Here is a 22,694-nt window from a genome sequence, read left to right on the forward strand (position 1 = left end):
GCAGCATGTTTCTGCATCAGTAAAATTCCTTGTAATATAAAAATTGTTGGCTCCAGCATTGCTGAGTGAATACTGCTTTTTTATGATTTTATGAGGGTTTTTAGGTTAGTCGGAACAGAATTTATTTTTATTTTTTCTGACCATGAGTTTAATTTTGAGTATCTGCAGAGTTCTGTCATATTTATGATTCGAATAAACTTTTCAAGACCAAGTTTTAATTCTAACACAGCTAAATATTTTGGTTCAAAATAAAGACTTGTATACTACAAATGAAAATGTATGTGTTATATATAACAGCACATTTATATATAGTCATTAGAGTATAGTGTAGAACATCTCTTTTGTTACGTGGGTTCTTATGCAACTACACTCAGAGAAGCCTGCTTCCCTTTGCCGAAGCATCTTCACGGTCTTTGTTTAAACGGCGCTTACTCATCACTGCAACATTGTCGTTTTAAAAACACCCAGCTTACTTGCACGACGTGCTGGCTTTGGCTTAATCATCTTCTGTACTTGAGAATGGGTGTAGACGCTAAGTAGAATGAGTACACTTAAGAATATCTCCCTCTCACAGTACAGCAGGTTCTGACGTCTTGTTGTGCCGGCGAGTCAAAGGTTAATCTCTTTGAGAACGGTCTTTTAAAGACGCTGAGTCTTCCACTAGTCCTTTCACACTTTTTCATTAAGCCACGGTCTTTTCACATTAGAAAATGAATCAACGCTTGAATTAATGATGTTATGCCTATTTATGATGACATTTAGAAAGCAGATATCTAATCACACTGCTGATTACTTAATTTTTTTGTTTGTTTTTGTTAGATTTATTTTGTGCTGAGAGATTACTTTTGCAGCTTTTTTTTTTTTACCTGAAAGTGTTAGCTCGAGACAGATAGGAACAAATGTTCTTCAGAAGGTTTATTACAACAGAAAAGCTTCAGTGAAGTCATGGAATCTCCTTGGCACACTTGTATAAGTATAGTGGGTTGAAAGAACTAATCCTTCTCCGTGTCTTTCCACTGCAGTTTAAACAATTGTGGGGTTTTTTGTTTATTTTTGGGCTTTTACGCCTTTATTTAGAGGACAGGAGAGTGGACAGAGTAGGCAACTAGGAGAGAGTGGACCACCGGTATCAATCAAAGATGGGCAGCCCACTTCAAGAACTCTAACCTCTGTACATGAGTCACATGGTTTAACAGCTTAGGCCCAATGTTTGTTTGTTATTTTTAATCATGAAGTCATTTGGGATTAACTTAAACAAATCACAGTTTGTTTTTAAAGTGTGCAACTTGCAACCGCTTGGTGCTTTAAATATTCCTTGCATGTTTGTGCCGTGAACGGATTAACTTTTTTAAAAGACAAGGCGCTCCTCAATCTAATTATGCCTGAGTCCTTGAAGGAACCCTGACCTCATCTTATGGGAAATACCTACATAAGCCAGGAAACTGTGACAGGGCACTGGTAACCTTATGCAACATGCCCTTAAAAACACTTAGCTGAATCACTACAGCAGAGCCAAGTCAACAAATATGGGACACCATGGTATGGGTGTGCCCCTTTTCAAACAGTGTTGATCCACAATTGGAATGCAGTTTCTCTTCATTGACTTGTGTCTTTCATTTTCTGATCTGCCCATCCTATTAAAGCCGATACTGAAAACAAGAAAGGAAAAAATGATCATTACTTTATGTAATGAAGCGTGGGCCTCTTTGGTATTAGTCACACAGATGATAATAAAAGTAAGGGGGACGTGACTAAATTATAGGATGCATCTCCATTCAGTTTCAGAAACAGAGGCTGTTAATACAACTGATTAAATTGACAGTAAATTTATTCAGCTTTAGGTAGAGGGTTTTGAATTTAAATGTGTTAAAGCTACGTCTTTTTCATGTAATTGACAATACTTGAACAGTTACTGAATGTAGAATTATATTTTATATAACACCCACAATTGTTATTTATCACTTATGTCATTTTATTGCACCATAAATTTACATTTCAGATTATATAAGTGTTCATCAGCTATCAATGACTGGCTTTAGGACTGATTGTGTGGTTCAGTTTCAAAGCAATTCAGACAAGAATATTACTGAATACTTAACATAATCTAGCTTTCACATTTATTCGTATCAACATAGAGACGGTGTAATTAGAGGGTACTACAGAGGTACTTCACCTCATTCTGTGAGATTCAAAACACTCTAGTTAAAGAATTAAGAATTTTTAATAACAATAGAAAGAAATATTGTAACATTTTTCATTTTGTTCTCCGTGTTACTTTAGAAAAAGATGATTCAGCTATGGAAAGTGAAGCTGTAGACTTTGTAATATACCAGTAGATGCTAAGTGACTGAGGTTTAATCACATGATGTCAGTGTGTTCTCAGGAAGCAAAACTGCATCCTTTGGTTTCTTGTTACTCGTGTTAAACTGTTTACTTAGGTAATTAATGAACACTTAGCTTAATATCACACAGCTTGATAAAAGCAACACATTTTTAAAATGAAAGGACAAAGGTCTAAATATTTATATCCCTACACCAACTTGAAGAATTATCTACACCCACTAAGTTTTAATTGAAGGGTTTTGGTTTCTTATATTAATAAGGAATAGTCAATCAATCTCAGACAGTTACATTTGTATCACCAGATTTGATTTTTAAACTCACACTTTACTAATTGTGTTAGAACAAGTTTGGAAATAATAATGCAGTCACCCCCACACCCCACCATACCAACTTTGTGTGTGTGTGTGTCTCCACAGGGACATCTGAAGGTGAAAGAAGAAATGCAGATAACATAAAAGGCCTGAAGAGGAAAAAGATTGTCGCAGAGAATCGTCTGGAGAAAATTCCCAAATCACCTGTAAAAAAGCCTTTACAGTCCAAAACATCTGAAGCTGTACCGCACAGAGCACCATCCAGGGAAGCTACACCTATCCGCTGCTCTTCTTCCAACAGTCCTGCCCACAATCCTGCAACATCACCCAGTGGGAAAGGAGACCCACAATATGCCCAGCCAGTTGCAGCATCCCCTTGCAAGGGGTCACCTTCCATTAACACTGAAAGGCTGAAGCAGGAGGAAACATTTTCTGGATCGCCATCACTTGATCCCACTGTTGGTGGGGAGGGCTCTTTGATAACTGCTGCAGAGTCTCATCTTAAAGACAGCAAGAGCTCCAGCTTGGAGGGAGACCCTTACCACAGCAGTGCTCCACTTGATGTTCTACTCAAAGCCATGGAGCCTGACTTTAGTACGCTGGCTGAAAGGAAAAACTCCTTGCATGCCATCGGAAAAACAGCCTCCACCCTTGGTGCTCAATCTAGTGGTGAATTAACAACAATGCCAGCTGTCAATGTTGGTCTCCGGACCCAACCTCCCCATATGCAGACTTATTATATTGACAAACAAGGCAACTTTATTGGCATTGCAGGACCACTACAAGGAAATGTGCAGACATCAACACAGGGTACTCCCATGCAGCCCTCTCAGCTTGCTTCACCTCATTTTATGCCTGTTGCATCAAACCCTGAAAAACCTAGCTTGCACATGAGCTTTGCTACTGGACCATCCACCATAACTCATGCACCTGTTCCTTCAGGCTCAAATGCTTTGCCACAAAGCCAACCCCCGGTTGTGCACACATGCCAGTCCCTCTCAGCAAGTGTTCCAAGCACGATTCAGGTCCCTGTTACACCTGGCAGCAACCAAGTGCAGATGACCTCTGTAATGAACTTTGGCGCTGAACAGGTTTACAAAGACCAAAAGGCTAAGAAGCCAGGAAAGTACGTTTGTGAATACTGCAGTCGAGCATGTGCAAAACCCAGTGTGCTGCTAAAACACATCAGGTCTCACACAGGAGAGAGACCATACCCCTGTGTTACCTGTGGCTTTTCTTTCAAAACAAAGAGCAATCTGTACAAGCACAAGAAATCACATGCTCACGCTATAAAACTGGGTCTAATTGCACGATCTGAATCTGGAAGTGGGTCGCTATCTCAAGAGTCTGACAAAGCCCTTGGTACACATTCAGAGGCAGAGGAGAGCGGGGATAGTGATGAGGAGAGTAGCACTGCCGATTTGGACCCTGACTCATCACAAAGCAGTATGGCAGCTTTGTCTGAAAATAGTTTACAGGGTGCAGGTACAGCCCATGTAAGCCATGGGGAGACTGACTCATCGGCTGTGTTTGAGTCAAACAAACTCATCCCTGGTCAGAGGGCTCATGAGCCCAAAGTGACAGCTGCACTACCAAAAGTTGTTGTATACCCGGTTAATGTCTCCCCAATGAGGGCAGACAGCCCAAGAGTTACAGGTACAGCACCTGAGCAAGCTGCTGCACAACGTCAAAGAGAGTTCCAGACTGCCAACCTAAGATCAAGCATCACAGTCCTGTCATCTCTTAAAGAGGTTGATGGTACAAATGCCTCACTAGATACCGTGAGTGAAGACGAAGACCCACATTGCAAGTCTCCAATGTTAGGTGGACACGCTCAGCTTCAGAGGCAACAAGCAACAGACTTCTCTCAACAGCAACAAATGAAGTGTCTACTCAGTCCCCGCAGTTTGGGAAGTACAGATTCTGGATACTTCTCACGATCGGAAAGTGCTGACCAAGCAATGAGTCCGCCCAGTCCATTTGTCAAGATAACTCCACCAATAGACATTGACATTGTCAAGAACAATCCTCCCATTGTCCCTCCTGTGGTTGGAACAGTAATGCATGTAGTAGCCGATCAAAGGCCAAGGGCCACAGAGGGACAGATGCGTCCGCCATTAGAAGCCAAAGCCCTCTCTCTGGAAGAACGAATTTCAAAGTTGATCTCTGATAATGAGGCAGTGGTTGACAATAAACAGCTGGACAGTGTAAAGCCAAGGAGGACTTCTTTGTCAAGGAGAGGTAGCATAGACTCCCCTAAATCATACATATTCAAAGACTCTTTTCAGTTTGACCTAAAACCAATTGGGAGAAGGTCGAGTTCCAGCTCAGATATCCCCAAGTCCCCATTCACTCCCACAGACAAATCAAAGCCAGTATTTCTTCTCTCCGTACCTTCCCAATACCCACCAATGGATTGTTTGCCTATAACAAGGAGTAATTCAATGCCTACAACACCAGGACACTCTGCTCTTCCCATGAATGTTCCCCCTCTCCCCCATCCTTTGCGAATTTGTCAGTCGTTTGATGAAAAAATTAGCTCACTGAATGATGATGTATTCTCATCAGCCCCGTCAACCCCAAATCCAGCAATGCATTCCCGTACCTTAGTCAGACAAGCAGCTGTGGAGGACTCTTCCACGAGTGAGGGGCATGGTCTTCATAGTGTTCGCTCCATGGATGAGGGCTATTATGGAGCTCAAAACAGCACCACAGAGCAGATGCAAAGAAGTAGATCCTTCGAGCATAGTCAGGACAGAAACAGAAAGCCTCAACAGAATAAAGGTACGATGTATGAGTGTGAAACTTGTCGTAACCGGTACAGAAAGTTGGAGAATTTTGAAACTCACAAGAAATTTTACTGCTCTGAGCTTCATGGTCCAAAAAACAAACCAGTCAATGTAAAAGACACTGATCAAGATGTTTTTCACGTTAACATACTGCAGCCCTTAGTCCCTCGATCAACTGGGGGCTCGGGGATACTTGATCAACAGACATCAATAAGAAAGAGAAGAAAAATGAAAAGTGTTGGAGATGAGGATGATCAATCCCCTACTGACACCATTCCACCGTGTTCTGTGAGTTTTGAGCTACCATCTGTTCTCGCAAGTCAGGCTTATTCTCAGCATAATGTAATAGTGGACATACAGCCTAAAAACAACCAGTCAAAGCTACCTCAGATTCAACTCGTAGCAAGAGGTCTCAATGCTTCAGATTCCAGACTGTCTCCTATACGAGAGACCCAAATAAGCACTTCTACTAAGGGAGAACTGCAAAGGCAAGGCAGTGGTACGTCAGTCATTAGACACACCAACTCTCTCAGCAGACCCAATTCATTTGAGACAGAATCACTTGACAGAGCCTCTCCTGTTGATGGCATGGAGAAGGAGCTCCTAAACAAACTCAAAACTGATGCAAAATCAAATGTCACAGCTGACAGCTATCATGAAAATATATCGAAACCGAAAAGTACTGACTATGAAAAGCAGCAGAAGGACCAGTGCTGTGATGGCACAGTAGCAGGTGTAGGTGAAAACCATACTCCTGTCCATCATTCTCGTCTAGTTCGTCAAAATAACATCCAAGTTCCTGAGATTCTGGTCACAGAGGAACCTGACAGAGAACATGAAACACAGACGGCTGATCCAGTAGATAAGCCGACAGATCAGTTTAACTGGCCTCAGAGAAGTGAGAGCTTGTCAAAGTTACCTGCAGAGAAACTCCCACCAAAAAAGAAAAGAATTCGCCTGGCTCAAATGGAACATTCCTCGGGTGAATCTAGTTTTGAGTCCAGCCTTTCAAGAAGCCTGAGCAGGGACAGTAGTCTTTCTCGTTGTTCAAGTGTCTCTGCCTCTTTTGACAGAGAAGAACCATCTAGGTCAGAGAGTCCTTCCAGAGGGGAGTGTGTCAATAAAGTTCAAGAGCCTCAATGTTTGCCAACAGTCTTCAACACACTTGGTGTTCCTGGAATTATGAGACGTGCTGCATCAGAGCAAATCACTTGCACTCAGCCATCTGTTGAGATTGCATGTGACTATCGTAGCAAGTCCTTTGACTGTGGCAATGTATCTCCTAGCAGATCCCTGTCCCCTGTTGCTCAGCCAAAAGGTGGACAAGTCTCCCAAGCTCCCCAGGTACCACTTATTGAAAGGAGGCGAGGGCCATTAGTTCGCCAAATGTCATTAAAGATAGGCCCAGAAAGTCAGCAACCTGTACGGAAAACTGTCATTCCTATAGATAAACCTGCCATTGCAAATGTTAGCTCTTTAACTCAGAATAGATGTCAGCAGATTCACATCGCCAATAGGCAGACCATGGCTCAGCCTTTTATTCTACAAAGTGGAGAGTCACCTTTGCAAAACAACGAGCACATTGTGCAAAGCATTAATTTGGGGAGCCCAACTCAGCAGCCTCAAATCCATGGCCTTCCACACCCTTGGCATCAAACTTCAAGGGTTCAAACATGCCAAAAGGTACAAAAACCGCTGAACCAGATTTTAGTCTGTCGCCAGACTATCCAAAACAAACCAGCTGACTCTGAGGAAAAGCAAAGTTTTGTGCCCAAATACCAACTAACGTCTCCCGCTCTAAGAGCAAGCCAAACATTTTCCTTTGCCAACACCCAGGCAACTCAGATTGCCTTGCCAGTTTTGACTATACCTATTGCCAATCCAGTTTTGAGCATTTCAAAATCCTCAGATGTACTGAAAAATGTATATGTTGCTCAACCAAATCAACAGGCCTCTGAGATTAAGACACATGCAGTTGTTCTGCAAGGTGAACAACAAAGGGACCTATTTGATCAGACCCAAGCTGGTGCTAAAACATTGCCACAGATCCTCATAACTCATGAACAGATGCACCCTACTCCCCCTCTCTCCAAAAAAGACAGCCTTCCATCCTCTCACAGCATAGATAGTGATTCCAAAGCTGTACCCGCTGCAAAGACAAATAGGACTCAAACAGTCAGCACTCATGTCCATTCAGGAGAACGAGCACCTTCTCTTGGGTCTCTACATTGCACTCAGAAACTGGCATCAGTAACTCTGTGCCCACAGCAGGAACCCACTGCCTCAAGTAAACGAATGCTGTCGCCTGCCAACAGCCTGGACATCTATATGGAAAAGCATCAGAAACGGGCCAAGGATGAGCATGGGGTGGCCTGTTTAACTGATGGGAGGTCAGTGAATTATCTGAACTCCAAGATGTCAGAGGTTACCCGACAGAGGAAGCTAACGCTTGTTAGGCAGGTTTGCACAACTGAGCCGGTGGACAGTCCCATTGAAACTGAGGCCCCACCTCTGCCACAGGTGAAAACAGACGGAGAGAAAGATTCAGAGGATACTGACGACATTAAGCCAATGTCACCTGACAGTACTGGACTGGAGAAAAACACAAGTACCATTATTCTCGAGGAAGCAGGACCTGTCCCCAAAACTACACCTTGTAGCCAGGTCACCTCTATGCCAGCTGGTAATTCTCTGAAACCCCAAGAAAAAGTTGAAGAACAGAGATGGTCTCCCGCCAAATCACCTATTAGGCCCTCCAGTTTTCATGGTGGTCAAGTGAAACTGAACACATCTGTGTCTGTGGTTAACACAAAGGACAGTCATCGCCTTTCTTTCCCAAGTCTGAAAACTGCCACCACTTTTACCTGGTGTTTCTTAATGAAGAGGAAACCTATCCATGTTCCTCAGACGGACTTAAAGACTTCAGCATATGCTGCTTGGAATGTCAGCCCAAACAACCCCAACCCACTTGGATTGCCCACCAAGGTGGTCATGTCTCTTTTTGACTCCAAACAGAGCTCCAAGAAAATACACTACACCTCGGCCATAAGAACAAGCGAGAAGTCGGATATCTTGTCTTACTCAAGCAAGCTGAAGGACGTGATGCCAAGGGTAAGAGCTAATGTTCATGTTTGAGTTTTACTCACATTGCTGCAGTGTTTGTTGAATCAAATCAATGAGGGCCTGTGTCCACTAATGGCCTTTGTGTGCTTGCAGCGCCAAGACCTCAATTTCAGAGTTCTCCTCACTCGTGCTTACTGTTAATAGGTTACAAAAGCTATCTCGCAGTACCTTTGCTCCCCTTTGGAGTGTCTGTGTGAAATTACTGTTTTCTCAACATTTACTTTTATTCAAGGAAATGTTCTCAAAGAAAAAAATGGAAAGGAAATTTGTCCTTCCATTGGTAACAGAAAAAGAACTGGAGAAAATGAACCTGGGCTTGTGAAAAAAAAAAACCTGTGCATAGTTTCATCACCCCAAAGATGTTGTCAAAGTTGATACTACAAGTCCCGCTCCTAATTGATTTTGATTGGTCAGTGCAGGAGTGACATTGAAGGGTGGTGTTTCAAAAGTTCATCTGAAAATGAGAGCCCTGAGAGGTCGGCTACAAAAAAACAGCTTATGGCAAGGAGGGGGGATTGAGTTTAGGATGATTAGCACTGAAAAAGCTGAAATGCATTGGTTTTGTTTAGGAAACAGGCACTGCCAGCACAAAAAAAGCTGCCAGAAAACACAGGCCTAAAGTAATCACTCCTAATTTGTTCATTACTTTTTTCTTTCAGAAGGTGCCAATAGCTCAGAAGTCGGTTTCAGTTGAAACCAGAAGTAAAGTGCCACCAGAAACTCAGGCCAGCAGCGAGTCAGACAAGGACTTGGCATCTAAAACAGAACCAAGACGGGTCAAGATATTTGATGGCGGGTAAGATAAGAAAAAGATTCATAAATCTAGTAATTATTTTGTATCTTAACACATATTAAAAAAAACATATTATTGGTTTTACCTGTTGCCTCTCTATATTATGTGTTCCTCATGGCTTGTTTGCAATCCTACAGATTCAAATCCAATGAGGAGTACATTTATGTTCGTGGACGTGGACGCGGTAAATACATCTGTGAGGAATGCGGGATCCGCTGCAAGAAGCCCAGCATGCTGCGCAAACACATCCGCACCCACTCAGATGTCCGGCCATACCACTGTGTCCACTGTAACTTCTCCTTCAAGACTAAAGGTTAGCGCTCAGTAAATCAAGTGTACAGCCACTGCACCTCATATGGGAGAGAAGCCTTTATCAATACAATACAACTTGAGTTTGAAGAGGAGTGTAGGTCTCATCAATTTAACAAATATCATACAAAATAAATACATTAAAAACATTGTAAAAATATTAATATCCTCAGATCCTATATATGTAATAATCCAGATGTTGTCTGAATCTAATACTATCTAAACATTGGATTAGTCCTCACACATCAGACAGTTAGCTCTAATTGACTGGATACATTACATACAAACATACGGTTAAGAACAAAGTACAGCCATTTAAAAAACACACATAAGTAAACCTAAATTAGCAGATTATAACTGCAGCTAAACATGAAATGTACATTTCAGACTGTACATTCCAAGTAGCCAAGAACTGCTGCAGCTCACTTCTTCTTTCTTTAGCCGCAATGAAAATTAAAGATTTTTTTTTTTTTTTTTTTTTCACCATGTCTTAAACCAAGACAGTATGATTCACCGTTCTTTATCGAACTCGCCTACCCACACCACACTGCAGAACAGTACTTGGTGTCAGAGCAACCCACGTTAATTTAAAAATGTCTTTATCAGTTACTCACCCTTTACGTACAGCTTGTCCAAAGACCGCATTGTCTTACATAAACTCCTTCTGTGCTATTGTTCAACCTCTACCCACCCATAAGACCTTTTTTGCCTCTCTCTTCACAGGTAATCTGACCAAGCACATGAAATCCAAGGCCCACAGTAAGAAATGCATGGAGATGGGAGTTCCTGAAGGTCTCATTGAGGATCAGGATGCAGAGGACTCAGGTACGGTGATTCATTGAGCAGATTTACCATGTGATGGAAATAGAGAAGAATCTTTGTGTGCTGCAAAGCCAGAGCTTATCAAACTAAATCAACATTTTCTCTGTGAATTCAGGACTTTGTTAACGGTTTAGGATAATAAATAGGATAATGATTTAACAAACATAGGTCTTGTTTAAACTATTTGCTTTGGATTCAAACACGATTGCAAATCTTTAAATAGTTCTGTTAATGGCCTGAGATATAAAACCCCATTTGTTCCCGCTTGGTTCTCTGTTGCTATGTCGATCAATAGCTTTGCCACGGTCTAATTAGAAATTCTAAATGCAGCTTCTTCCTCTGTTAACTCGAAGCTGAGTGGGCGGCATGCACAGCATTTAGAAAGAGGAAATTGCTGCGTCTAATTTTAGAAAAAAAAAAAAAAAGAGAGACAGAAAGAAGCTGCCTGAAAGCATTCTATGGTCCCAGTCTCTAACAGCATATTTGTTTTACCTCCTCTGCCTGTGATGGAGCTCAGGGGTGTACGGTGGTGTAGGGTGTGAAATAATGCCGCAGCAGCAAAGAATGTCACTGAAATTCATTCTTGGCCGTGAATTCTCTCACTGTGGGATAACAGAGGATATTTAATGAATGAATGTTCAGTACTACCAAGGGGACAATCTATTTTTATTTCAGCTCTGATGACTCATATATTCTAGGGATTACCAGAAATAGACTTCCCTCTTACGTTTTCTTTCACCAACAGGAGACCGTAGTCAGGTGAGCAGTGCTGACCGTCAAGATTCAGATGGTGATGACTCTGATGGCCCTGATGATGAGGAGAACGACGACAACGAGGAGGAAGAGGACGACAGCCAGGCAGAGTCTGGCCTGTCTACAAACCCTTCGGTCTCTGCCAGCCCGCAGCACATCCCTTGCAAAGAAGCTGAAGTCCCTCCTAGCGCCCTCCTAGCCCAGATGTCAATCAGCTCAATCTCCCTATCTCACTCCCAGTCTCGAGCTCCTGAATCCCACACGTCAGACTCAGAGTCTGTCCCCATGATGAGCCCTGTGTCCCTGAGCAAGCAGATATCCATCTCTGCGTCCTGCTACAGCCAAATGCCCCTCCCCTACTCTCCTCCACCTGTCGCTGCCACATCAGAATCCTACACCTCAGACACAGAGTCAGTGCACATGATGAGCCCAGTGTCGCCATGCAGACAGATGTCCATCGACTACCCTGACTTTGAGGTCCCCCCTAGTCCCCCAGTGCCAGGCAAGAGTTCCAAGCTAGGCCAGGTGAGACCCGTGTATTCTCGTTGTGTTACTCTTCACCCCTCCCTGCCTGCCTCCCTTCTTTCCCATTCATACCCTCACTTAGAATCCTGCATGCGAGGCACATCCACAAAGCTCCTGTGAATGCATTACAAACAGGTGAATGCATCTTGTTAACTCTGACTAGGCTTGGTGGATTGTTTAGAAAATAACACTTCAACTCATCCAATCTTAAAGGACTGTGCTGCATTAATGTCAAGAAATGAAACTGAAAGGTTATGTTTGTCTTCCTCTTCACAGGACATCTCCTCCTCCTCCCCTGCTGTGAGTACCAGTGAAACAGGTGTACCAGTGGATCGAGGAACTCAGACCTCCTGTTTTGGATCTCAAGGCCCCATGCACTTTCATCCACATGGTCTGTCCCAAACACCAGGAGCACATGCCCAGACCCACCTGTTCAGCCACCTGCCCTTGCACTCCCAGCAGCCTTCTCGCTCCACTTACAGCATGGTCCCAGTTGGGGGGATCCAGTTGGTCCCTGCAGGCCTGGCAGCTTACTCCACCTTTGTACCAATACAGGCTGGCCCCGTCCAACTCACCATCCCGGCAGTGAGTGTCATCCACAGAAACACAAGCCCCTTACCTGCTCCCAACACTTCACCCCACCCAGAGGGCTTGCACACCCAGCCCCTTGTGGTCCAAGAACCCCTCAGTAATGTTCTACCCTGCTTTCCTTTAGGGCAGGTCACTGGCCTGCAGGCTCAGACAATACAGCCAGTAGGCTTGGAGGCACTTAACCTCATGGGGCTTACCAACACAGGCCTGACATCCACCCAGCTGCTCTCTCAGCAAGGGCTAACCCTCAACGCCACCCTTGGGCTTCAGGTTTTGGCTGCCAATCCAACTTCCCAAAGCAGCACTGGCCCGCAGACACATCTCCCAGGTCTGCAGATACTTAACATCGCCCTTCCTGCCATCATTCCTTCTCTCAGCCCTCTCTCCACCTTGAGTCCTCTCCCTGGGTCCTCAGAGCAGCAGTGCAGCCCTGAAGCTCCTGGAGCACAGCCATCTCAAAGTGAACAAGGGCTCGGTTCTTTACAGAGCTGCATGCCTGCCTCGCCGCCTGCACCTTCAAAGGTTAGCAGCTCACCAGAACCAACCTCAGGCAGCAGGGCTTGCGCAGCAGGGAACAGTAGAGTCGAGCTCACACAGACTGCTGGGGGAAGAGAAAGGGATAAATCCCCACAGAAACATCCATCACCAGCTCCTCAGAGCAGAGAGGACCCTGCTAAGGAGTCACCGGTTGAAGCAGCTAGAGATCCTCCACATCAGAGACCACGGCCAATGACCGGCTGGCACAAGGTGAATGATGACTATAATGAGGTATCCAGTGATGATGAAGACAGACTGGTCATCGCCACCTGAAAACCCTGAGTGGAAAGTTTTTCTTGTTCTCTTTTTGTAATTCTTGTCACTTTGTAAGACTGAAAAACTTTTCCGGGGTTTGTGTCTGCAAATCACCTTCAAAGCACAGATGCTGACATATTGTATGTGCAATCATATGAAAATTATAATGATGACCAATTATATTATTTTTACTTTGATTGTCAGCTCCAGACAATTTCTTTTTTCTTTTGTACATGTTGTATAGACAATTGTGCCTTTATGAAGTTTCTTGTTTAGGAACCTGTACATAATTCCTTAAAAAAATCAGTAGTTGCTCGTGTTTATTTCAAAAATAGAAGTAAAAAGAGGCCTGACAATGGAGGATATCAATTTTATTTTGGATTTGTCATTCGTAAATTTATGGAAATATAAATGTTGTACTGGTATATGTACATTTCTATGGATTATGGGGCAATGTTTCTGTGTACAGATGTTGTGTTCAACTATTTATTATAATCCATCTAGTGCCCATTCTGATTCATAAGTCCATAGGTATGTGCATTATGGTAGCTTTACATTGCTGTATCAATATTCTTAACTGTATCAGTAAAAATTTGTTTACAAACATAAATTGTTTGATTGTGTGTTTTTGGTGAGTTATTCATAAGAGGTAGACTCTGGACTGGATCAACATTCACACTTTGAGCCGTTACATCTTCCTTTCAACAACTTAGACTCTAAGCGATGAGAGCACAAATGTGGGACTGTGGTGTAAAAAAGATTCTGATTGATCCGCCTTTATGTATTCTATGTTAATGTTATGCTTATCTGTTGATTGAATGCAGAATCCTACATGAGAAGTAGCACATTTTTCTACATCAAAAAGTAATAAAATTGCTTCTGCAACAACTAACTGACTGAAAAAGTACTGGCAACCATATCAATAATTAATTCCTTTAACCTTTTTAAACAAAGATGTAAAAGTTCACTCTCACAGTGAATCCTGTTTAATTTACTTATTCCTCTGGGCACTGGTGGACTAGTGGTCTAAGCGCCCCACATACGGAGGCTACAGTCCCTGTCGCAGGGGTCGCCGGTTCGATGCCCGGCTGGTCAACCATTTCCTGCATGTCTTCCCCCACTCTCTACTCCCCATACTACTGCCTCTCTTCAGCTGTCATATGGAATAAAGGCAAAAATTATAACTTTAATTTTCTTATTCCTCCATGATAAATTGAATATATGTGGTGTTGGATAGCCAAATAGACATTTGACAGCATCAACATGGGCTTAATTATGATCGTCTGAAGTTTTATAGACTGAAAAATAATGGAGAAAAATAAGTAGATTAATGAAAATTGAAAAAATCTATTGCTCCATTTATTAAATTAATATTAGAAATGACTTACAGTTACAAAAAAGAGATAATTGGAAAAGAAATGCTACTAATTATAACCATTATTTTGGTAACTAATTGTCAAAGTGTTTTAATTTCACAAGCTACAAAACTGCAAACCAAGGACCATCATCGATAGTCCATATTGGATCATGTAGGGGTGCCATTGGCCTAGCGGTTTAATAGAAGCCCCATACTGAGGCTATAGTCCTCATCAGCGGTCATGGGTTTCACTCCGGCCATTTGCTGCAATGTTTCCCCCACTCTCTGCTCCCCATGTTTCCTGTCTCTCTTCTGCTCTCCTATCAAATAAAGGCAAAATGTAACCACAAATATTGGATCATGTAGGGTGCCTGTCTGAAAAACAATCAATATTCAAGCCACGATCTGCAGAGCCCAAAAACAACTGTCTATGCAGAGGTAAGTTCTGCTTCAGCTGTGATCTTTTCGAGCCTGCAGAAGGAGGAACTGGTGATTTTCATCCATCCCACTTACCACACACAGTGAGAAACTGCTCAGTAAGTTTTATAATCACAATGCCACATAATCAGAAACCACCAGTGTCCAAGCAAATGAGTGGCACACGATAAATAAATTACATTTGTTTTATTTTACGCCTTCTGCACTAAAGTCATGGTAAAAAGCTCTCAAAGGAACTCTGACTAAATATAGAAATCTAGCCTCAGAGAGGGAAACTTCTCTCTTATCTCAAGAGGCTTTACTGTGATAACCTCATTCAGAGGGTGACTCATCCATCTACAGTACAGACCAAATCATCCACCCCCTTCCTCCTACAGAGGTGGATGAAACCTAAGGGAGAAAATATAAGCAAACAGAGACCCCTAGAGGTCATTATAGTGTTGAGACCAACACAATTCATGCTGATGAAGTGAAGAGCACGCAGAAACCTACAACTAAAACATGGTGAGAACAAACCTTACACAGTATCACAACACAACAGCTGAATGGTTCAAGTGACTAAACTTATATACAGACATTTTAAACTTCAACTAACTCGACTCTCTTGGATTCGTGGACTGGGATTTCTGTCCTTGATGAAGAAACAACAAATCAGCTCCTCCTGCCATTAGTACAAGCTGTTCCCTATCAAGTGGAAACTCTACACTCCAGCTTCTCATTAGGGGCCTCAGAGCCACAGCAAGTCAGGGAACTTTTCCACTTACAGGATGTGTGTCTGCACCACACACTCACGCAACAACAAGGTACATTTTCCACTGCTGTTAATCAAAATTGATGGAGGAGGAAAAGCACAAGATTAACTCACATTTTGTACTTTGGTAATTATTTGTTATATTAAAATAAATATGAAACAAGGACTACAGCTATTAAATGGTATACAGTGGTCTGAAAAGTAGCAGCAATCATCCCATGTACATATTCTTGTTGAGTGTTGAAATATGTAGTGATAGTGTTAACAATAATACTTTTGGGCACATACTATTTCATGAAATCATAATAAAACCTATAATTGAACCTGAAAATGTTTGCATGTATTTCTTAACTGGTCATTGAAACTTATATTGAAGTATTTAAACTCATTTTTATCCATAAACAGGGATGATTTCACATTTAGTATTCCTTGTACATCCAAAACTGTAGGATCCCTTCATGGACCACAGGGCACAAGAGCTCCAGGACGCTAAACAGATTACCTCATACACTACAAATATATGCTTTAAAGATATATTAACCTGACAGTTCAGCCACTTAATTACTTAATTATAAAAAAATTAAAAAATAGTTTTTATCTCTGTGAAATTTGTATTTCAATGAATTTATTATTTTGTCTTATGTTTTAGCATTTCCAAACAACAGCAGAGAAATTCAAAATAAAGTTAATTGTATTTATCTTACCTTAATCCTCACAAACAGCTTTAATCTAGAGAAATGAGACAGCAGGAAAAAAAGTCACAGATGAAGATTGTTAAACAGGTTATGTTGCATGTAATGTTCAATGTTAGTTTTAAAGCTAGCACAATATATTCATGGAGACAGAGATTGGGATGCATCAACTCTGACTTTTTCACAAATCAGATCTACAGTCTAGATCAGGGGTTCCCAAAGTGTGGGCTGGGATCCCCTGGGGGGTTGCGAGACACAAATTGGGGGTCGTGAGATGTCTTCCAGAATGTTTTTTTCAAAGTTATCTAAAAATCATACATTTTACCCATTATAATAAAAAAATCAACAAAAGCTACATTTGAAATAAAACCTTGAAGTTAGAAAATGTAATAAGTTTTCTGCCTTTCTTTGTTGCCAGATGACTCAAATTATCAAAAGCATCAGTAACAGCAGGTTAATTCATAACAGCACAGGAAACACAGACACAGGCTCATATAGGTAGGCTAAATTTCTGGAGACCAGCTAAATGAAGCCACATTAAACCACTGCCAGGGACAGTGGGGGTCGGAAGTCTTTGCCACCTATATCTTTGAGGGTCACAGGCTGAAAAGTTTGGGAACCCCTGGTCTAGATCATGAAGAGGAAAATATGATGTCGGCAGCACAATCTCATAAACAGTTACGTCCAGAATTAAGTGGTACAAACTCCAATAACAAGATAGAGTGAAGTACTTTGATTTTTGTGATTGTGTTAACTTTGTTTTTGCTTCTGTAGTATTTAAGTCAAGTAACAAAACTTCACAGCTAAACAATCAACTTTTCTCCTTTTCAATAAAAAAACTGTGTTCACCATGAAAACCAGACATTAACTCTGTAGCTTGACTGCCATCTGCTGTCTCAAACATGCAACTGCAGCTCATCCGAGGAGTCCTCTAAGAGTATGGCACAGGTCACATTCAGTCACCCTCCTCCCCACCCCCTCAAACCCTCTAACTCAAACCTAGGGCATCTCAAAGTCCCCATCGTGGCCTGCACGGCGCCTTATCAGAGACTGAATACTAACAAACATCAATGTCTGGGTAGGAGCCAAAGGACAAAGCTGTACTGCACAGCAGGAGGAGGAGGAGGAGGAGGAGGAGTGGAAGAGGGAAGCTCCTGTATAAAGTCAAAGGGCTGCACATGTGGGGCCACATTGACAGAGAGACTCCAGAGTGACGCCTCTACGCTGCTGCGTCAACCTCAGAGGACGATCAGCGAAACACTTTGCGAGGGAGAGATACACTGGATGATTAATTTGACACTTTTGGAGGATTATTCATTTTATTCACGCTGTTTTTTTGAGAAGAGCATTGAAATGGATATACACGTTTTGATTTCCGTGTTATCAGTGATGTATTCCTGGATTCTGTGCACAGGTAATTTGCACTTTAACCACCAATTTAACAATTTACCCAGTGCATGAGAACTGGATACGCTAGAATAACTTATTTACGCACCAACTTTATTTAACAGTTAAATGCAAAGAAGCCGGGCAAAAACTTGTTGCAATTAGGCTGACAACACAATGTTTGCTTCGTGCATATCAATGATGTATTACCTTAGGTTCATGTGCATTGTTTTGATCACGATTATTCAATTACAGTTCTGTCGGCGCCTGCTGATAATACACCCACCGCCTCCACTGCCACCCAGGCGCGCCATGTGCGGACCAAACGCTGCTCCTGCGCCACTTTTCGGGACAAGGAGTGCGTTTACTTCTGCCACCTGGACATAATATGGGTCAACACACCTGAGTAAGTCACCATTAACCTGATACCTGTCTTTAACAGTGGGGATAAAGTATTTTTCTGCAGCAGACATAATTCAATCTGTGATTTTGTCATATAACAGGCAAGTGATAACCAATTCGAAATATTAATCTACTTTAACAGAGAGGGGTTGCTAATCGTTACATTTCTCCACGTAATGATAAATTAAGTCCAGCTTGTCTTACCTGTCTCGGATAAATGTAACTTTCAAGCCAATTCAATCACATTATAAAGCCTAAACAACTTTATAAACAGGGAGTCCTCGTTTACTGACCGTTCATTTCAGATGTTTAATTCAAACTGTGTCTCTTTTTTGCTCCAGGCGCGTGGTCTCATACGGACTGGGCAGTGCTCCCAGGACGAAGCGCGCGGTTGCGGACTCCACAACCATCAGCGCGCCCCGCTGCCAGTGCGCGCGTGAAAACGACGCAACATGCAGAAACTTCTGCCGGCTGGAAAAACACCCCAGGTGTGTACTTAGGATTTTGAAACATCCCTGAAAACATCTTTGTACAAGCAATAACAAACTATATCGATCGTGTTTACTGTCAGTGATACTAGAAATCGCCTGAGTCTATCATTTCTGTAATTGTTGGTTTCATTACATGTGAGGACAAGTTAAGTCTTTTTAAATGGCCCTGAATGTGTCGAAACTGTGGTATGAATAAATGAAACGTGAGCCCGTTCTCATCTTGTGTGTTTTTTTCCCCTGTGCTCACAGGTATGGGACATCGCCAGAGACGGTGATCCGCTCAGCCAAGGGCGATGGTTGCGCTGAGACGCAGTGCAAACACAAGCTGGCAGCCGACACGGGCAGGATTAGGAGGTAAGACAATCCCATAGGAGGCTGAATAACTGAGAGTCTATTTGCAAAATAAGTGTACGTGGCAATTATAACCTCACGCAACACTGAGATCTTTTGTGGAGCAAATATGTCAGGGGACAGAACCTTCTCCTGAGTTAAACTGTGTGAGCCTGAGAGATACAAACAGTCAGCACGTGTTTGAGAGAAAGAATTTGGAGATTAACCCTCCAGCAAGGAATTCCCTATAAATTATGATGACTGAGCAACAGTATAAGTCCATGTAAGTGTTGGATAAGACTGTGTGGAATTAACCTACAGTTAGCTGCATCACTTTCCACCACTTATCTATGAGAGTGATGTTTGTAATAGAGATCCACCTGCACACGTACCATCATGTTTCAGACTCAAAACCCTCCTCAAGGTGGTGGCGCCAAACGTCTGACACATAATATTTAAAAAATTCAAACTTCAAATCTCTTACCAAAGTGTATCTGCATGACTCTTTGACATACTTATCAGTATGAATATTAGTGACAGCTCCAAATCCACCCAGATATAGGTTTACTTTTTACATAACCTGGGAGTTTAAAGGTCCCGATGTCTGATTGCTTTCTGTTTTTGTCCACAGGACAAAGAGCAGCAACAAGAAACGAGTGTCGCCTCTAGCGATCAAGGCCGCCCTGAAAACCCGCCTGCTGCTGGAGAAGTGGAGGGTGAGACAGCGCCACAGGGCGAGAGCATGGGAGGGCAAGAGCGCGGCCTCCTAAAGAAGACGGATAACCTCTGCAGGTTGTCATACAGAGGGAGAAAGAGTCTCAAAACCTTTCTCTGAAGCATCTGTGGAAGACAATGGAGAGCAGACGTTCTCCATGTTGGCTGCAGTGTCAGGCGGCATCTGCAGCAGAGCGGAGTGTTTCCACCTGGACTTAGTTGCACTTCATCAGAAGGTCGAAGTCAAAGACAACACAGGGAGTCCAGGTGAAGGGAGATAAGGTGAACAGAGGACTTGGCCCCACATCTGCAAAAATCAAGGAAAGTGATTGATCGTGAATGTGTCAGGGTCAGACTCTACGACTCCTTTGGACTCCAACAAACAGCATTTCAAAAACTTTAAAGGAAAGAGTCCGTACAAACGCTGCTGTTAAAGATAATAAAACCACTGCCATGTAAGGAGGAAGGCAGAACCACTTGTTATATTTAATGAGCCCACTATTATACATTCATAGAAGGGTGCCTTGTGGCAGTTTTTCACTGACTGAAACTATTTACTGGATGTAACAGGTCGTCTCCTGTTCATCAGGACGCAGGTCATTGTAGCTTTGCAGTACAGTCACTGCTGGGAGTCTTACATGTGGATGTTCTCACAGATTTATTTGCATTTATAATAATTTAAGTTTTCACTTAATATGTAATCTATATTGTTGTAATTATCAGATCTATTTATTTATGCTTTTTTGGCCATATTGGTCTGTCTCATGTTTGTTTTTTTCATTTCTATGAAATGTTTTGTCGGCAAGGTGCCAAAATTTGGCCACATTTAAATAAATGTATTCACTTATTTAAAACAACTGCTCAACTCTGTCATCCTTAATGTTTGAAATCTTTGCTGTGTTCTATTTGCAATCACTCTTAATGATTTTAATATATGTTACTAAGTAGGAAATTAGTGGTAAGTCATAAGGAGTGCAAGAACTGACAGGCAAAAACATTTACAAACCCTCTGTGAACATTGTTTTTTTAAGTCTCAGGTGTAATAAAAACAGTCTGGATCAGTCGGAGAGGTATTTCAGGTGGTACAAAAAGCAAAAGTGAAAGGGGAACTTGTTAAAGAGTGAAAGAGACATAGGATAAAGAAAGAGACAGCCTAAGATGTGATAACAAGAAAGTGTTGATGTGGAGGACAAAGAGGCAAAGAGCAATAAATACTCGACCAGCCCTGTCCTTTCATCTGGAGCCAAACCAAAGAATATGCTGCAATTTCTACGTGGATTTCAGGTTTCTCTCAGCAGCTCGGGTTTCAAACACTCATCCCTCACGTTTGTTTTTCTACAGGTCTGTAATGATCACTGTTTCAAAATAGGTCTAGGTATCTAACGCCGCCTTTACAGGGCTTTTCTTACTTTTGCCGACAAGTGACTCAACTTTTATTCTACAAAACATGAGTAAGCGTTCATTTATTCAAATTACAGCAGATAATAGTTGTTGTTTGTAGCTCCTCTACCTCTCCTCCTCCAGGAGTCCTTGCATTTGTTATTCTCCCGTAATGACACCAGAACTTCTGACACCTTCACAGATATCTTAAGTTTCATCTTGGCTCATAAATCAACTCCTTTTCATTTCAGTGAATCACTCATCACGCTCATTTAGCAACTGACACAAAAAAACTTGTATCACCTCGAGGCCAGCCCAACAGGAATTAACTGGAAGGTGTTTTGAGGAGATCAAATCGGCTTTAAAGGTACAGTGTGTAGAAATGGGAAAATTTCACGGTCAGATTCCGACGGAGGAGTGACGGTGGCCTTCGAGGACAAGAAGCTGCTGTGATGCATTATATATGATCCTCTATTTGTGAATACAACTTATTTTAACAACCACTCTCTTCTTGTTGTATGTCTTCCAACCGGTCATTTTCCCACGGTCATTCACTAAATACAAAAGCACATATGGCTCTTACTAGTTTGTTTGTTTCCTGCTAGTGTTGATGAATGGTGGTGCAATATGGCCGCCTCCCTTGAAGGGGACCCGCTCCTATGTAGATATATAAGGCTCTTTCTAAGTTATGAAAAATAAAGCAACAGGTGGTTATATATTGATTTAAAGATACTTATGAATATCATATCACATTTCTACAAAGTCTGCTCTGCTAAATGATGCTAAAATCTACACACTGTACCTTTAAAATAGACCTCCTGTCAGTACCTTATTACATAACATTTTTATGCTAACGTATTGATCCAAACTTGGATTTCACTGGACAGCAGAACTATTTCTCCCCCATAATAACCCTTGCATTGAAGTAGGCTGCTCCTGACAAGTGATTTCTCTTCATCAGAGTTACTTTTCTAATTCTGCAGTGGAGACTCAAACAGTGTGAATGTGTTGCATCAATCTGTCAGATTTGTCCCGGCATTATCTCTGTTGTACTTAGGATAGATGTCATACAAATTGTTCTTGGGCTCAGTTCAAACATTGGTGCGGCTAAAACGCTCTCATCACTAATCAAACTGGCAGCGGAGAACAATCCAATACTAATTGTTTGAAAAGTCTTATCTATGCAGCCCATTTAGCAAACAAATCCACGCTGGATTCTGAGCCCTGGGCTTATTGAAAGAATCCGGTGTGTCCTCCTGCGTGCAGAGTCGAATCATAATAATACTGATGTCATATTTTCCAGACAGACCTACTTATTGTTTGCAAAACAATTTAAAGACTTGTCCGCTGCAGGAGACATTCAGGGCTGCAGACACAGTGCGAGGACAATGGGGGGAAAAGTTTGGATGACACAAGAGAAATGCATTCAGCTGGATTTAATCAAATGAAACAGGTACAGCATGTTTTAGTCTGAGTGCCAAACAAACCTCTGGTTATTAGAGGTAGATGTGCTGATACTGTGCTCTCAAGGGATTTGAGAGGAAATGTTATCAAGACCACAAGAAACCAGAATTATTCTTTGATACAGTGTGTTATTTGTTC

General features: G+C 42.1%; 2 protein-coding genes and 1 long non-coding RNA gene across 7 annotated transcripts in view; 2 read left to right on the forward strand and 1 right to left on the reverse strand.

Annotated features, from left to right (window-relative positions):
- Positions 1-13,761, forward strand: part of hivep1 (HIVEP zinc finger 1) — a 67,529-nt gene extending 53,768 nt beyond the window's left edge. For 3 of the 5 annotated variants that reach the window (XM_034704537.1, XM_034704538.1, XM_034704539.1), the window contains 6 exons: positions 2,760-8,554; positions 9,226-9,362; positions 9,497-9,672; positions 10,392-10,493; positions 11,236-11,768; positions 12,045-13,761. In XM_034704537.1, coding sequence (XP_034560428.1) covers positions 2,760-8,554; positions 9,226-9,362; positions 9,497-9,672; positions 10,392-10,493; positions 11,236-11,768; positions 12,045-13,169 — 7,868 coding nt within the window. In that variant the 3' untranslated portion in view covers positions 13,170-13,761. The remainder of the gene's footprint in view (positions 1-2,759; positions 8,555-9,225; positions 9,363-9,496; positions 9,673-10,391; positions 10,494-11,235; positions 11,769-12,044) is intronic. The other 2 variants (XM_034704535.1, XM_034704536.1) reach the window with 1 other exon arrangement.
- Positions 989-18,731, reverse strand: LOC117827833. Its single transcript, XR_004634291.1, has 3 exons — positions 18,471-18,731; positions 16,402-16,426; positions 989-1,649 (listed from the first exon to the last, which is right to left on the reverse strand). It is a non-coding gene; the product is annotated as an uncharacterized LOC117827833 (long non-coding RNA).
- Positions 17,304-20,542, forward strand: edn1 (endothelin 1). The gene is made up of 5 exons (XM_034704601.1): positions 17,304-17,803; positions 18,031-18,181; positions 18,519-18,665; positions 18,918-19,022; positions 19,630-20,542. The coding sequence occupies exons 1-5, from the start codon at positions 17,329-17,331 to the stop codon at positions 19,766-19,768; spliced, it is 1,017 nt and encodes a 338-aa protein (XP_034560492.1). The 5' UTR covers positions 17,304-17,328; the 3' UTR covers positions 19,769-20,542.
- The last annotated feature ends 2,152 nt before the right edge of the window (positions 20,543-22,694 follow it).

The sequence above is a fragment of the Notolabrus celidotus genome, chromosome 16 (assembly GCF_009762535.1).
Source record: "Notolabrus celidotus isolate fNotCel1 chromosome 16, fNotCel1.pri, whole genome shotgun sequence".
Classification (NCBI taxonomy): Eukaryota; Metazoa; Chordata; class Actinopteri; order Labriformes; family Labridae; genus Notolabrus; species Notolabrus celidotus.